We start from the raw sequence: 17,811 nt of genomic DNA, 5'->3' as shown, positions 1-17,811 counted from the left end.
ACGTGTGTGAGTGATACGTGTGTGAGTGAGTGATACGTGTGTGAGTGAGTGATACGTGTGTGAGTGAGTGATACGTGTGTGAGTGAGTGATACGTGTGAGTGAGTGATACGTGTGAGTGAGTGATACGTGTGAGTGAGTGATACGTGTGAGTGAGTGATACGTGTGTGAGTGAGTGATGTGTGTGTGAGTGATGTGTGTGTGAGTGATATGTGTGTGAGTGATATGTGTGTGAGTGAGTGATGTGTGTGAGTGAGTGATGTGTGTGAGTGAGTGATGTGTGTGAGTGAGTGATGTGTGTGTCAGTGAGTGATACGTGTGTCAGTGAGTGATACGTGTGTCAGTGAGTGATACGTGTGTCAGTGAGTGATACGTGTGTCAGTGAGTGATACGTGTGTCAGTGAGTGATACGTGTGTCAGTGAGTGATACGTGTGTGAGTGAGTGATACGTGTGTGAGTGAGTGATACGTGTGTGAGTGAGTGATACGTGTGTGAGTGATACGTGTGTGAGTGAGTGATACGTGTGTGAGTGAGTGATATGTGTGTGAGTGATGTGTGTGTGTGAGTGAGTGATGTGTGTGAGTGAGTGATACGTGTGTGAGTGAGTGATACGTGTGTGAGTGAGTGATACGTGTGTCAGTGAGTGATACGTGTGTCAGTGAGTGATACGTGTGTGTGAGTGATACGTGTGTGTGAGTGATACGTGTGTGAGTGAGTGATACGTGTGTGAGTGAGTGATACGTGTGTGAGTGAGTGATACGTGTGTGAGTGAGTGATACGTGTGTGAGTGATACGTGTGTGAGTGAGTGATACGTGTGTGAGTGAGTGATACGTGTGTGAGTGAGTGATACGTGTGGTGAGTGAGTGATACGTGTGTGTGAGTGAGTGAGTGTGTGTGTGTGTGAGTGAGTGATACGTGTGAGTGAGTGATACGTGTGTGAGTGAGTGATACGTGTGTGAGTGAGTGATACGTGTGTGAGTGAGTGATATGTGTGTGAGTGATGTGTGTGTGTGAGTGAGTGATGTGTGTGTGTGAGTGAGTGATACGTGTGTGAGTGATACGTGTGTGAGTGAGTGATACGTGTGTGAGTGAGTGATACGTGTGTGAGTGAGTGATACGTGTGTGAGTGAGTGATATGTGTGTGAGTGATGTGTGTGTGTGAGTGAGTGATGTGTGTGTGTGAGTGATACGTGTGTGAGTGATACGTGTGTGAGTGAGTGATACGTGTGTGAGTGAGTGATACGTGTGTGAGTGAGTGATACGTGTGTGAGTGAGTGATACGTGTGTGAGTGAGTGATACGTGTGTGAGTGAGTGATACGTGTGTGAGTGAGTGATGTGTGTGAGTGAGTGATGTGTGTGAGTGAGTGATGTGTGTGAGTGAGTGATGTGTGTGTCAGTGAGTGATACGTGTGTCAGTGAGTGATACGTGTGTCAGTGAGTGATACGTGTGTCAGTGAGTGATACGTGTGTCAGTGAGTGATACGTGTGTCAGTGAGTGATACGTGTGTCAGTGAGTGATACGTGTGTCAGTGAGTGATACGTGTGTGAGTGATACGTGTGTGAGTGAGTGATACGTGTGTGAGTGAGTGATACGTGTGTGAGTGAGTGATACGTGTGTGAGTGAGTGATACGTGTGAGTGAGTGATACGTGTGAGTGAGTGATACGTGTGAGTGAGTGATACGTGTGAGTGAGTGATACGTGTGTGAGTGAGTGATGTGTGTGTGAGTGATGTGTGTGTGAGTGATATGTGTGTGAGTGATATGTGTGTGAGTGAGTGATGTGTGTGAGTGAGTGATGTGTGTGAGTGAGTGATGTGTGTGAGTGAGTGATGTGTGTGTCAGTGAGTGATACGTGTGTCAGTGAGTGATACGTGTGTCAGTGAGTGATACGTGTGTCAGTGAGTGATACGTGTGTCAGTGAGTGATACGTGTGTCAGTGAGTGATACGTGTGTCAGTGAGTGATACGTGTGTCAGTGAGTGATACGTGTGTGAGTGAGTGATACGTGTGTGAGTGAGTGATACGTGTGTGAGTGAGTGATACGTGTGTGAGTGATACGTGTGTGAGTGAGTGATACGTGTGTGAGTGAGTGATACGTGTGTGAGTGAGTGATACGTGTGTGAGTGAGTGATACGTGTGTGAGTGAGTGATACGTGTGTGAGTGAGTGATACGTGTGAGTGAGTGATACGTGTGAGTGAGTGATACGTGTGTGAGTGAGTGATGTGTGTGTGAGTGATGTGTGTGTGAGTGATGTGTGTGTGAGTGATGTGTGTGTGAGTGATATGTGTGTGAGTGAGTGATATGTGTGTGAGTGAGTGATGTGTGAGTGAGTGATGTGTGTGCGAGTGAGTGATGTGTGTGTGAGTGAGTGATGTGTGAGTGAGTGATGTGTGTGTGAGTGAGTGATGTGTGTGTGTGTGAGTGATACGTGTGTGTGTGAGTGATACGTGTGTGAGTGAGTGATACGTGTGTGAGTGAGTGATGTGTGTGTGAGTGATGTGTGTGTGAGTGATGTGTGTGTGAGTGATGTGTGTGTGAGTGATGTGTGTGTGAGTGATGTGTGTGTGTGTGAGTGAGTGATGTGTGTGTGAGTGATGTGTGTGTGAGTGATGTGTGTGAGTGATGTGTGTGAGTGATGTGTGTGAGTGATGTGTGTGTGAGTGATGTGTGTGAGTGATGTGTGTGAGTGAGTGATACGTGTGTCAGTGAGTGATACGTGTGTCAGTGAGTGATACGTGTGTGTGTGTGTGAGTGATACGTGTGAGTGATACGTGTGAGTGAGTGATACGTGTGTGAGTGAGTGATGTATGTGTGAGTGATGTGTGTGAGTGATGTGTGTGAGTGATGTGTGTGAGTGAGTGATACGTGTGTCAGTGAGTGATACGTGTGTGAGTGAGTGATACGTGTGTGTGTGAGTGATACGTGTGTGTGTGAGTGATACGTGTGTGTGTGAGTGATACGTGTGAGTGATACGTGTGTCAGTGAGTGATACGTGTGTCAGTGAGTGATACGTGTGTCAGTGAGTGATACGTGTGTGTGTGTGTGAGTGATACGTGTGAGTGATACGTGTGAGTGAGTGATACGTGTGTGAGTGAGTGATGTATGTGTGAGTGATGTGTGTGAGTGATGTGTGTGAGTGAGTGATACGTGTGTCAGTGAGTGATACGTGTGTGAGTGAGTGATACGTGTGTGTGTGAGTGATACGTGTGTGTGTGAGTGATACGTGTGAGTGATACGTGTGTCAGTGAGTGATACGTGTGTGAGTGAGTGATACGTGTGTGAGTGAGTGATACGTGTGTGAGTGAGTGATACGTGTGTGTGTGTGTGTGAGTGATATGTGTGTGTGTGTGTGTGTGTGAGTGATGTGTGTGAGTGATATGTGTGTGTGTGAGTGATGTGTGTGTGAGTGATGTGTGAGTGATGTGTGTGAGTGAGTGATACGTGTGTCAGTGAGTGATACGTGTGTCAGTGAGTGATACGTGTGTCAGTGAGTGATACGTGTGTGTGTGAGTGATACGTGTGAGTGATACGTGTGAGTGAGTGATACGTGTGTCAGTGAATGATACGTGTGTCAGTGAGTGATACGTGTGTCAGTGAGTGATACGTGTGTCAGTGAGTGATACGTGTGTGAGTGAGTGATACGTGTGTGTGTGTGTCAGTGAGTGATATGTGTGTGAGTGAGTGATATGTGTGTGAGTGAGTGATGTGTGTGTGAGTGAGTGATGTGTGTGTGAGTGAGTGATGTGTGAGTGAGTGATGTGTGTGTGAGTGATGTGTGTGTGAGTGAGTGATGTGTGTGTGAGTGATGTGTGTGTGAGTGATGTGTGTGTGAGTGAGTGATGTGTGTGTGAGTGAGTGATGTGTGTGAGAGTGAGTGATGTGTGTGAGAGTGAGTGATGTGTGTGAGAGTGAGTGATGTGTGTGAGAGTGAGTGATGTGTGTGAGAGTGAGTGATGTGTGTGAGAGTGAGTGATGTGTGTGAGAGTGAGTGATGTGTGTGAGAGTGAGTGATGTGTGTGAGTGAGTGATATGTGTGTGTGATACGTGTGTGAGTGATTGATATGTGTGTGAGTGAGTGATGTGTGTGTGAGTGATATGTGAGTGAGTGATATGTGAGTGAGAGAGTGAGTGATATGTGAGTGTGTGTGTGTGTGTGTGATCTGTTGTGTCTGAGTATGTCAGCCAGAAAGCAGGGGAGGACGGTGTGCAGCACCCACCGGAGATTACAGGGAGGACCTGGGAGCCATGTAGACGTCAGGGTCTGGTAAGTACGAGTCTCCTGGGAAGTGGGGTGTCGGCTTTTGGGGGGCAAAAAAAGTATAAGACAGTGTCTTATTGGAAAAACACGATATTTCGTACAGTAAAAATAAATAAGTTGGTGTAGGGTCCCTCCCATTATGATACTCAGCACAGATAAAGCCAACGGCTACAGGCTACAACCTTCAGCCGTACACTCACCTTGGCTGTGTATTAAAATAAGATCAACATTATGCGGCTTTTTTTTTTTTTTTTTCCGTTATTAAATAACACTTATACCCAGCCAAGATAAAGCCTGACCCGACAGCTGGGGGCTGGTATTCTCAAACTGGGGAGGCCTATGGTTATTAGGCCGGACCTGAGCCCAAAAATAGCAGCCTGGGAGGGTCTATGAGACCCCTGCATCACTAATCTGTAAGCGTAAAGGCCGCTTTACACGCTACGACATTGCTAAAGCGATGTCGTTGGGGTCACGGAATTTGTGACGCACATCCGGCAGCGTTAGCGATGTCGTTGCGTGTGACACCTATGAGCGATTTTGAATCGTCGCAAAATCGCTAATCGGTGACATGCCCCCCTATTCCCAATTATCGTTGCTGCTGCAGGTACGATGTTTATGTGTAGCACACATCGCGGCCGCCCGCAATGAGGAAGGAAGGAGGTGGGCGGGATGTTCGTCCCGCTCATCTTCGCCCCTCCGCTTTGATTGGGTGGCCACTTAGTGACGTTGCTGTGACGCCGAACGAACCGCCCCCTTAGAAAGGAGGCGGTTCGCCGGTCACAGCGACGTCGCTAGGCAGGTAAGTAGTTTGACGGGTCGGCGCGATTTTGTGCGCCACGGGCAGCGATTTGCCCATGACGCACAAACAATGGGGTCGGGTACGCACGATAGAGAGATCACAGCGTGTAAAGCGGCCTTAAGTAAAAAAAACACAAAGACCGAAAAAATTCTCTATTTGGAATAAAAATACAACAAAAGCACCCTCTTTCCCCACTTTATTAACCCCCAAAACACCCCTACAGGTCACATGTAATCCACACGAGGTCCCACGATGATTCAGCTGTGCTAGATCTGAGTTACAGCACGCTATCATGGAACAAGTCTGCCCACTGTGAGCTCCCAGAAGAGATTGAGCTGTGATCAGTGGTAACGTCACTGAGGTTAGCCGCGGTAACAGCAGAAAGGTTCCCACAGTCCTGCTTCTGCTATGGTTGCAACTAACCTGAGTGACATCCCCACTGATCGCAGTTCAGTCTCTGCCTGCAGTTACAGCTTGTGGACATATTCCATGATCGCGCGCTGTGACACAGATGTAGCAGAGCTGAATAGTCGTGGTACCTTGTGTGGATTACGTTGGATCTGCAGGGGTTTTTTGGGGGTTAATAAAGTAGTGAAAGAGGGTTTTTTTAGCATTTTATTTCAAATAAAGGGTTTTTCTGTGTTTATTTATTTTAACTTACAGATTAGTAATGGGGGTGTCTCAGATGACTCCCATTACTAATCTAGGGCTTAGTGGCAGCTATGGGCTGTTATTAACCCCTACTATTACCCAGATTGCAAACGCACCAAGGCAACTGGGAAGAGAAGGGTAAAACGCCGGGCTTGTTACATCTAATGGATGCAACAATCCTGGGCAGGTGCAGGCTGCTATTTTTAGGCTGGGGGGGTTGGTCCAATAAGCATGTACCTCCCCAGTCTGGGAATACCAGCCCTCAGCTGTAGGGTTTTATCTTGGCTAAGTATCAAAATTGGGGGAGACCGTTTTTTTTAATTATTTAAATAATTAAAATATAAAAGAAAAAAAGCAGCATGTGGTTCCTCTTATTTTGATAGGCAAGCTAAGCGCTCAGCTGTGTAGTCTGTGCTGGATATCATAATACGGGGGGGGACCCTACACCAAATATTTTATTTATTTTTATACCACGATACTGACCAGCAGACTGCGCCTGTGATTGGTTGCAGTCAGACGTTGTCACATAGGCTGGGGGCGCATCTGAATGCAACCAGTCACAGATGCCAAGTCAGTCAGTGGGCTAATGAGCGGCCCAGGAAGCGAAGGAGAGGCCGCAGGACTAGTGTACAGCTGGGCCGGAGCCTCGGTATTTTCTTTACTTTTCCGTTATTTTTATTTTTTTAAAATCTCTCGAGTGCCGCATCTGGCTCAAACACTCGGAATCCCGGGACCGGGTCCGGCACCTTTGAAACAGTGCTGACCCGGACTTTTATGGTAGGAGTCCGCCCATCACTAAACATAAGTAGTGTCTCATTCTTATTCTGTGGTTCAGTATTATTTTTAGGTTTTAATTTCTTTTTTTCCATTAAATACACTTTCTTTCAGTGTTCAAAGATTCATACATTTATTTTTTGTTTGACACCGCTATGTGAGGGATTGATCTTTGCAGAAGATGTAGATTACAGTAATACCACCCTGGTATTTACAGATTTTTTTAGATCACTTTTTATTACATTTCTTTGGAGGCAAAGTAAACAAAACCCCCCCTCCAAAAACAGCAATTCTTGGAGCAATTTTTATTTTTATTATGCTTTCACTGTGCAGTATAACTGATATGTGTACTCTATTCTGTGGGTCAACACGATTACAGCAATACTCCATAAAATCACTTAGTGTATTATATCTACCTGTCACAAGCTTTAAAAGAAGGCAACTTTAGATTCTGCATATAAATCTGCTTAATAGGCAGAGGTGTCAAGAGTTCAAGGGAACCCTGTTACCAGGTTTCCGTTACCCCATCTGAGAATAGCATGATGTAGGGGCAAAGATCCTGATTCCAGCAATGCATCACTGAGTGCTGCAGAACAGATTTTTTTAACAATGGTTTTATCTGCTGCACTCTACCAGTTCTCTGATTGATGAGCTCTGTATTACCCTACCCACACCACCGATTGGCAGCTTTCTGTGTAAAATGTGCACAGGCAGAATACTGCCAGAGTAGTGGGCAGTGTTGGACTATCTGGCTGCTAGTCAAGTAGAACTCTAGAGATAATTTCCTGATAAAAAATAATTTAATAAAATTAAATAAAATCTATACCAAGAAGAACAGAAAGTAAGTGATACATTGCTGGAATCAGGGTCTCTGCCTCTACATCTTAAATTAGGTAGCAAGCATCTGGTGCCAGATTCCCTTTAAAGCACCACTAGTGTTTTGTTTTTTAATGTCAGCACCATATTGGTGTAACTAATGCATGTTCCCTGATCCTTTTTAAATACCGTATTTGTCGATTTATAAGACGCACCCCAAATTTAGACATAAAAAAAAAAAAGGTAAGAAAAATGGGGTCCATCAGTGGTGGTGAAGCGGGTCACAGGAGGCACAGGTTGTGCTGGCAGGCGCGGGTCAGTGGTGGCAGGTGCCGTGGCGTCCGTGGTGGCAGGCGCGGTGGCGTCCGTGGTGGCAGGCGCGGTGGCGTCCATGTTGGCAGGGGCCGAGAGGTCTGTGGTGGCAGGTGCGGTGGCGTCCGTGGTGGCAGGTGCGGTGGCGTCTCAGTCGTGGCAGGTGCGGTGGCGTCTCAGTCGTGGCAGGTGCGGTGGCGTCTCAGTCGTGGCAGGTGCGGTGGCGTCTCAGTCGTGGCAGGTGCGGTGGCGTCTCAGTCGTGGCAGGTGCGGTGACGGCTCAGTCGTGGCAGCGGCGGTGACGGCTCAGTCGTGGCAGCGGCGGTGACGGCTCAGTCGTGGCAGCGGCGGTGACGGCTCAGTCGTGGCAGCGGCGGTGACGGCTCAGTCGTGGCAGCGGCGGTGACGGCTCAGTCGTGGCAGCGGCGGTGACGGCTCAGTCGTGGCAGCGGCGGTGACGGCTCAGTCGTGGCAGCGGCGGTGACGGCTCAGTCGTGGCAGCGGCGGTGACGGCTCAGTCGTGGCAGCGGCGGTGACGGCTCAGTCGTGGCAGCGGCGGTGACGGCTCAGTCGTGGCAGCGGCGGTGACGGCTCAGTCGTGGCAGCGGCGGTGACGGCTCAGTCGTGGCAGCGGCGGTGACGGCTCAGTCGTGGCAGCGGCGGTGACGGCTCAGTCGTGGCAGCGGCGGTGACGGCTCAGTCGTGGCAGCGGCGGTGACGGCTCAGTCGTGGCAGCGGCGGTGACGGCTCAGTCGTGGCAGCGGCGGTGACGGCTCAGTCGTGGCAGCGGCGGTGACGGCTCAGTCGTGGCAGCGGCGGTGACGGCTCAGTCGTGGCAGCGGCGGTGGCGGCTCAGTCGTGGCGGCGGTGGCGGCTCAGTCGTGGCGGCGGCGGTGGCGGCTCAGTCGTGGCGGCGGTGGCGGCTCAGTCGTGGCAGCGGCTGTGACGGCTCAGACGTGGCAGCGGCGGTGACGGCTCAGTCGTGGCAGCGGCGGTGACGGCTCAGTCGTGGCAGCGGCGGTGACGGCTCATTGGTGGCAGCGGCGGTGACGGCTCATTGGTGGCAGCGGCGGTGACGGCTCAGTGGTGGAGCAAACCGATGCGGTGTTTTCCCAGTGTGTCAGCGGTCCCGATTCAAGTAATGGTGCCCGGAGCGGCGCATGCGCAGATGGAGCTCTCATCCAAGAGCTCCATCTGCGCACGCTCTCGGCGCCATCATTTGAAAGTGGGACCGCGGACAAACTGGGTAACTTGCCGCACAGCCGACCGCCCCGCACGCACAGAGTGGCAGCCAGCAGGCTGCCCGCCCACCCTGCGTGCAAGCGGCAGGGTACACAGCTCCCGGCTGCCGCCGGCACACAGCTCCCGGCTGCCGCCCGCACACAGCACCCGGCTGCCGCCCGCACACAGCACCCGGCTGCCGCCCGCACACAGCACCCGGCTGCCGCCCGCACACAGCACCCGGCTGCCGCCCGCACACAGCACCCGGCTGCCGCCCGCACACCGCACCCGGCTGCCGCCCGCACACCGCACCCGGCTGCCGCCCGCACACAGCACCCGGCTGCAGCCCGCACACAGCACCCGGGTACCCGCTGCCACCGCACGCAAGCACAGGTACCCGGCCGCTTGCACGCAGCCACAGGCACCCGGCCGACCGATTGCCGTACAGACAGGACCCCCAGGTACCGCTATATTCGGATTATAAGACGCACCCCCCATTTTCCTCCCAAATTTTTGGGAGGAAAAGTGAGTCTTATAAAGCGAAAAATACGGTACATACCAGATACCATCTTCTTCTGTTTTCACCATAGCTCCAATAGATTTCTACTAGTTACTAGCTAGATTGCTCCAGGTGTGCTGTGTGGACCAGAAGTCATTTCTCAATGTAAGTCTATTGGACGCAGAACAAGGTTCTTAAAGTCTTGCATTGAGAGCTTATGGCTGTTACCTCTGTCCAGTCAGGAACTGCCGTCACAAAACAGCGTAATGGGACTAGAGTGGCACTGGGAAGAGCAGAAGACCGTAGCTGGAAAGTATTTTACTAGGGGCAGGGAACAGATATTCGTGAAATCACTCGGACAATGAAATAAAAAAAACGTATGTCACACTTAACATGTGGCGGACGCGTTCAGACCAACCGATGTCTTGACACATAACAAAAATACAAAACAACAGTACAACAGGTAGGTGGGGGGGCATCAAGGACAAAATAACAACGGTCGGCACTAGCTATAGTGAGAGGGGTAGATGGACACCTTCTATTCTTACCTGTAGCTGACCCTACACTCCTAGCCAGGCCCTATACAGTCTCCTCAACTGTTGCCCTACGGGAGCTTGAGACCCTAAGAAAGACCCTGTAGTGGCCCTGGCTAGTGCGGTGACTGGTGGAAGATGCTAGCTCCACTGCTGCACTAATACACACAGGGAATGGAAAGACAAACCGGGGAAAACAACAAAGGATAAAGTCCAAATGCAGGAACAAGCCACAGTCCTTTCACCAATGCGGCCAGAGAACAAATGGCTTTGTATCTTCAGCAAGGATTGCTGGGAAGACACCTCTACTTAAAACCGAAGGGGCGTGGATACAAAGCAGCTGCGGCAAGGAACTGCAGGACAACAGAAACTGATATTAACTCCTGATGTAATGATGGAAATTAAACTATGTTTAAATGTAGAATCCCAAATAAGAGACGACCATGACACCTTAGGAGTGGTGCTTTAACTATTAGACTTCCAAAGGCCATAGTAACTCAGACACAACAGCAGCGTTGAGCCAGAGAGAGGACAGAGAGAGATCCCTTATTGATTCATTTAATTTTTCTTTTATTTGAGGGGTGTGTTTGCTACAAAATGTTTTCTTAACTAAACTGCAAAGAAATAAATACAAAATAGCCTCAAAGACAGTTTTTGTTTTAGGTACAAAAATATTCACTTACAAACTCTGTGCAAATATACCCTTAGGGGTACTTTGCACGCTGCGACATCGCTAGCCGATGGTAGCGATGTCGAGCGCGATAGTCCCCGCCCCTGTCGCAGCTGCGATATCTTGTGATGGCTGCCGTAGCGAAAATTATCGCTACGGCAGCTTCCCATGCACTTACTTCCCTGCGACGTCGCTCTGGCCGGCGAACTGCCTCCTTGCTAAGGGGGCGGGTCGTGCGGCGTCACAGCAACGTCACACGGCAGGTGGCCAATAGAAGCAGGGGGGCGGAGATGAGTGGGACGTAAACATCCCGCCCAACTCCTTCCTTCCTCATTGCAGCCGGGACGATGCAGCCAGGTAAGGCGATGTTCCTCGCTCCTGCGGCATCACACACAGCGATGTGTACTGCCACAGGAACGAGGAACAACATCGTAACATCGGTTTTTCCGAAATTATGGAAATGACCGACGCTACACCGATCATACGATTTCAACACTTTTGCGCTCGTTAATCGTAGTAAAAACGATTCACATACTCCGATGTCGTCAGCGATGCAGGATGTGCGTCACTTTCGATTTGACCCCACCGACATCGCACCTGCGATATCGTAGTGTGCAAAGTACGCCTTAGTCTATATAGGAGTACAGGCTTGCACTCTTAATAAGTATTAGGGATTCCCTCTTTTACAGTCACCATTATAATATCAGGTCTCCCAGAGAGATTGCCTTCTGGAGAATAAGTCTCTAAATACAACGTACCTTTTCTCCGCGCCCTTCGGAACTTTACAGCAGCAAGATTGATCAGGTTCATCCCATACAAGTTGTAGTCAATAAAAAGCTGCAGAAGATAGGGGACATGGGCCTCGTGGGGCTGATAGCACTTATTCATCACAGCGCCACCTTGTAGCAATTCACTCACTCTGAGAAAGAAAGAAAAAAAAAAGATACTTTTGTAAGTAACCTTGATATATTTGATCGTTTTAATGTATGAATAGCACATGCCAAATAAAAATATTAATTAAAAAAAAAAAAAAAAAAAACACAGCTGAAAATTGTTTGGCCCGTATAGGAGCTTTATGACTAAATAATAGTAACTGTATGCACAAACTGGAAACATTTTGAATGACAAAAGTTTGCACATCCTCAAATAAGAGACTGAATGTATATAAAAAATTGTTTAAAAGAACTGAGAGTACTCAATGGTTGACACCTTTTAATGGCTAACTGAAAAGATGGTAATAATTGCAAGCTTTCGAGACTACTCAGATCTGTTCATCAGGCATGGTATAATACAAAATCTGAGTCACATATTTATACACAACAGGACATAGAATGTATATATTTATTGTTTTGCTTTCTTCCTCTAGGTCAGGAGTTGGGAAGCTATGGCTCGCGAACCAGATGTGGCTCTTTGGATGGCCGCATCTGGCTTGCAGATATCTTTCAGTTTGTAAGACGCACTTTCTTCCCCCAAAACTGGGGGAAAAAATGGGGGTGCTTCTTACAAACCACATATGGCTTACCGAGGCAGCAGTGGTGGCGCAGGGTCGGCGATACTGCGGGCTCTTGAAGTGTCACGGCTGCAGGCCCGTAGTAACCAGCGGGCTGCTTTGAATCTCCCGCAGTTGACGAGATAGACTTCAAGAAAATGGCTGCAGAGGCGGCGCATGCGCAGATAGGACTCTGCCGCCATTTTCTTGAAGTCAATATTGTCAACTGTGGAAGATTCAAAGAAGCCCGCCGGTTAATGCGGGCCCGCTGCCGTGACACCCCATGAGCCCACAGCAATATCGCCGACCCTCTTGAGCAGCGACACTCCCCCTGCATGTCCGCAGCATCACATACCCTGCCTCCTGGCACCTTCTGAGCCACTCCATCACCGCCACTCACCCTGGTGAGTTTGGCTCTCACGGAATTACATTTTAAAATATGTGGAGTTCATGGCTTGCTCAGCCAAAAAGGTCTAGGTCAGGGGTCTCAAACACGCGGCCCGCATGCGGCCCCTCAGGCTGCTTCGTGCGGTCCCCAGGCCCGTGCCCCTGTTCACTATCGTGGCCGGTGCAGGAGCCGCAGCCACTGTCTGCGCTTTATGTCAGATGAATGTTTTGCTGGCGCTGCGCTCCCGCGCCGGCAACACAATCATCTGCCATAAATCACTGACAGTGGCTGCGGCCCCTGCACCTGCCCAGATAGTGAACAGGGGCACGGGCCTGGGGACCGAAAGAAGCAGAGATGAGGCAGCTGAGGGAACGCGGGACAGGTGAGAAGTTGTTTTTTTTTTTTTTTTTTTTAATTGTGTGTGTGTGTGTATGTGTGTATGTATAGCACGGCACATTAACCCCTTAGCGACCTATGACGTACTGGGTATGTCATGGCTTCCTGGTACTTAAGGAACCATGACCTACCTAGTACGTAATGGCGAAATCGCAGCCCTGGTGGCTGTGATCGCTTTGCAAATACAGTACCTTAGATTCGGGGAGGAGGGGACCTCTGCCTGACCTCAGGAGGGGTGGTGTCTCCTCCAGGACCTACGGAGGCTGTGATTGGTTGACGAACGCCGCTCAGCCAATCACAGCCACTGTAATGTTTCAACCATTGAAAATGGCTAAAACATTGAAATCCAGCCATGGTCAGTGCAGCTGTAGAACTGATCATTGGCTGGAGCTGGGTGACCTCTGTTTCACCCGCCCCCAGCTCTGATTGGAGAGACCGACCTTGTGACTGATCTGTGAAATCACTGTGGATCTGGGGCCTGAAACCGCTCCCCTCAGCTTCACTCCAGCGTCTGTGAAAGGTGAGGGGAGTGATCGGTAAGTTATAGTCACTGTTTCCCCCCATTACTACTAGTGATGGGCAGTCCGGCTCTTTTTGGTGATCCGGTTCCCATGGCTCCACTCACCAAAAAGTCGGCTCATTCGGATCGTTCTCGGCTCCTTATTAAATGTGTGTTCACCCCAGGTGAACACATATTTAAGATTATAGTGACGCCGCTGAAATTACGCCCACCCGTGGCTAAAGCCCACCCACTTACAAGGGGCCAATTAGATTGGAGTGGGCGGGGTTTAGACTGGAGTGGGCAGGGTTTCAGTGGCGAAAAGAGCCATTTAGAGATTTTAGTGGCTCACTTTGGTGATCCGGCTCCTGACGGTCACTGCAGGGAGTCGGATCTTTGTGTCGGATCGTTTGCGATCGACACATCACTAATTACTACAGGATAGGGACAAAGTGCGCACATTACTATGGGATGGGGATAAGGCTGGGGACATTACTATAGGATGGGGACAAGGTGAGCACATTACTATGGGATGGGCACATTACTATAGAATGGGGACATTACTATAGGATGGGACAGTACTATAGGATGGGGACACTGCTACAAGGGGACAAGGATGGGGAACATTACTATAAGATGGGGGACAAGGATGGGCAGAGTACTACAGGATAGGGACATTACTACAAGGGGACAAAGATGGGAAACATTACTATAGGATAGGGATAAGGCTGTGTACATTACTATAGGACAGGGATAATGCTGGGAACATTACTATAGGATGGGGACAAGGTTGGCACATTAATATAGGATGGGCACATTACTATAGAATGGGGACATTACTATAGGATGGGACAGTACTATAGGATGGGGACATTGCTACAAGGGGACAAGGATGGGGAACATTACTATAAGATGGGGGACAAGGATGCACACATTACTAGAGATTGGGGACATTACTATAGGATGGGGACAAGGATGAACACATTAGTATAGGATGGGCACATTACGATAAGATGGGGACAAGGCTGGGGACATTACTATAGGATGGGGATAAGGATGGGCACATTACTATAACATGGGGACAAGGATGAGGCACATAACTACATGATGGGGACAAGGATGGGGAACATTACTTTAGGATGCGGACAAGTATGAGCACATTACTGTGGGATGGGACTAGGATGGGGCACAATACTACAAGGGGACAAGGATGGGCACGTTACAACAAGATGGGGAACATTACTAAAAGATGTTGGTCAAAATTTCTATATAGTGATAATTGTAAGACTATTAGTTACAAGAAAGGAATAAAATGTAACAGAAAAAAAAAAAAAAAGATTTTTTTATATTTAAACAAAGAATGTGCACGTTTGCTATAATAAACAAGTGAAAATGTTCAAAATCAGTGATCCAAAAGGTGTGTAAAGAAATAAATAAAATTATTATATATAGTACCAATGAAAATGTCACTTTGTCCTGCAAAGAATGCGGCCCCCCAAATTATTTTTTTCCTCTGTGCGGCCCATACACCCAGCCGAGTTTGAGACCCATGGTCTAGGTATTCAATTGTACAAACTGCATAGTGTGAGTGATAAACTGCATCTAGAGGAACCAAGCAGTAACAACTACAACAGCTGAAAAACTTCATGATAATACTCCCAATTCGAGTTCTTTGTGATATGAAATGCTCCTAAAACCATATTTGTGGCATCTTATGCAAACTAAGAAAAAAAAATCATTACTGAATTCATTAGAGAGAAAAAAAATGATAGGCTTTTTGTCCTAAATAAAAATCCATTTGTAAAAATGTTAGAGCTGTGTACAGTGAATTCATGTAAAACAAAACTACTGTAGCTTTCCCACCACAAAGAATCAGGTCGGAAGAATTGCACTAGACCATTCATGACCACTTGTTTGGGTTCCTTTTTTTCTTTTGCTGGGAAAAAAAAATAAAATATGGCATGCAAAGTGCACTTTCCATGTAGCCATGTCCCCTTTTCCCAGCCATGCCTTCACCACCTAAATAAAACATATCCTCCAGGAGTCTAGCAGATCTCATCCATTTCCCGGAAGTCCTGGGAGAGTTGCCAAGTATGTATTATTAGCACATTTTGCCATTCATGGACAATTGTGTGTGTTACTTTAAAAAGATCCAAAATATCTAGCTCTATACACATACAAATACACACAACCCCAGTTCTAAAAAAGTTGGGATGCTGTGTAAGACAAAGAAAACATGAATGCAATGATTTTGATATCTCTAGAAGCCATATTTTATTCACAACAGAACATAGAACAGATCAGACGTTTAACGTTAGTCATTTTTCCATTCCATTTAAAAAAAATTAACCAATTTAGAAATTGATGGCAACAACACATCTCAAAAAAGTTGGGGACAGGGTTAACAAAAGGCTAGAAAAGTAAGTGGGAATGATGAAAAACAGTTGGAGCATCAATTTTTATCACATGACTGTATTAAAAAAAAAAAAAAAAAATAGAGAGGCAGAGTCTCTCATAAGCAAAGATGGTCAGAGGCTCACCAATCTGAACAACTACAGCCAAAAATTGTGGAATAATTTCAGAAAAATCTTCCTCAATGTAATATTGCAAAGACTTTGAATATCCCACAATCAACAGTACATAAAATCATCAAAAGATTCAGAGATTCTTGAGAAATCCATGTGCACAATGGACAAGGCCGATAGTTAACATAGGATGTTCATGATCTACAGGCAGACACGTGGCACTGAATTATAAAAAGGCATTATCAGATGAATCAAAATTTTACATGATCTATTGAAACCATATCTCCTTAAAGTCTTAAGCATAGGCAAATGTGTCAGTCAGATATTAACGCTTACCTTTTCACCATAGATGGATTGTACAGATAGATTTTCATGAATTGCCTTTCTTTTTCATGGTATCCATAAAAGGGGCTTTAGGAAGAAAAAAAAACAAAACAATGTGAGCGCTGTTAGGAAGGTACTATAACTTGTATATCTAAAATTATACAAACGCAATCCTCTGTAATCAAATGTACAATAATTCCAAATTACACAAGCACAAAATTATCACATTATGCTACTGTAAAGGGCCATTTACACGCTGCAACATCGCTAACGATATATCATTGGGGTCACAGTGTTTGTGACGCACATCCGGCGCCGTTAGCGCCATCGCAGCGAGTAACACGTATGAGCGCCCTTAAACGATCGCAAAAGAGGCAAAAATCGTTGGTATGTGAGACGTCGTTCACTTACCAAAAATCGTTGCCTATTCAGTAGCAAGGTTGTTTGTCGTTCCTGCGGCATCGCTATATGCGACACCGCAGGAACGAGGAACAACCTTGTACCTGCGGCCGCCCACAGTGAGGAAGGACGGAGGTGGGCGGGATGTTCGCCTCGCTCATCTCCGCCCCCTTCTCTGCTATTGGGCGGCCGCTTAGTGACGTTGCTGTGACGCCGAACGCACCTCCCCCTTGAAGGAAGGATTGTTCGGTGTCTCCAGCGACGTCGCACAGTAGGTACATGTGTATGACACTGCCGTAGCGGTAATGTTCGCTATGGCAGCAATCACCTCATATCGCACCGACGGGGCAGGTGCTAACGCTAGCGATGTCGCAGCGTGTAAAGCACCCTTAAGACTCTGATTAATGCCATATTCATCAGGATGCACAAACTAGCAGTGGCTACCCCAACCTGTAAACAACAGCCTCAAATGTTTATATAAGGTTATCAAGTGCAGGTCAGGAGATTCGCCCGTAGTCTGTGGTTAATAACCTGGACCATGACACTCAGATGCCTAAATGCAGCATAATAAAAAACTACAGAGCCCATTTGGGTAAAGCGAATTAAAAATACACAGATATAGATTTTTGAAGTGTTGGTAATGCTTGTTGTCTATAGGAAAACAGTGTGTGATTACATTCAATTCTATCCCTTTAGATGCAGATCGAGAATGAAAAAAATAATAATTTACATCATCTTGATCCCTTCATGATCCAGGCTCTTGTATTATTTTTGCACTTTGATTTACTTCTTCACCATGACTTAGCAGTATGATTCTTTAGGTCAGTATGATTGTAGTGATACCAAACGTGTGTGTGTGTGTGTGTGTGTGTGTGTGTACACTGAACAGAAATATAAATGCAACACTGTTGTTTGTGCTCCCATTTTTCTTGAGCTTAACACTAACATCTAAGGCTATGGTCACATTTCCGTTGTTTTGCATCAGTCACCTGCATTGCTTGATGCTTGTGATTGATGCGTTGTACAACAGGTGGTAAGAAATGGAATTGTTTGTCATGAGAAAGTGGATTCCTTTGGTATAAAGAAAGAAAGAAACAAACAAACCAGAGAGAACGATCAGCTGATCGCTCTGAAAAGCCGGCTGCCGGGAGATCAGCCGATCGCTCTGAAAAGCCGGCTGCCGGGAGATCAGCCGATCGCTCTGAAAAGCCGGCTGCCGGGAGATCAGCCGATCGCTCTGAAAAGCCGGCTGCCGGGA

At 47.6% G+C, this 17,811-nt stretch overlaps 1 protein-coding gene across 1 annotated transcript in view; it reads right to left on the bottom strand.

The window, feature by feature from the left end:
- REV3L (REV3 like, DNA directed polymerase zeta catalytic subunit) overlaps positions 1–17,811 on the bottom strand; it is a 326,132-nt gene that overhangs the window by 163,666 nt on the left and 144,655 nt on the right. The window contains exons 3-4 of the mRNA XM_075340044.1: positions 16,167–16,241; positions 11,292–11,452 (exon numbers count right to left, since the gene is read on the bottom strand). Of these exons, the coding sequence (XP_075196159.1) occupies positions 11,292–11,452; positions 16,167–16,241 (236 nt within the window). The remainder of the gene's footprint in view (positions 1–11,291; positions 11,453–16,166; positions 16,242–17,811) is intronic.

The sequence above is a fragment of the Anomaloglossus baeobatrachus genome, chromosome 3, assembly GCF_048569485.1.
Source record: "Anomaloglossus baeobatrachus isolate aAnoBae1 chromosome 3, aAnoBae1.hap1, whole genome shotgun sequence".
Lineage (NCBI taxonomy): Eukaryota > Metazoa > Chordata > Amphibia > Anura > Aromobatidae > Anomaloglossus > Anomaloglossus baeobatrachus.
The sequence above is the reverse complement of the archived record's forward strand: the minus strand, read 5'-3'. Positions and strand labels throughout refer to the sequence as shown.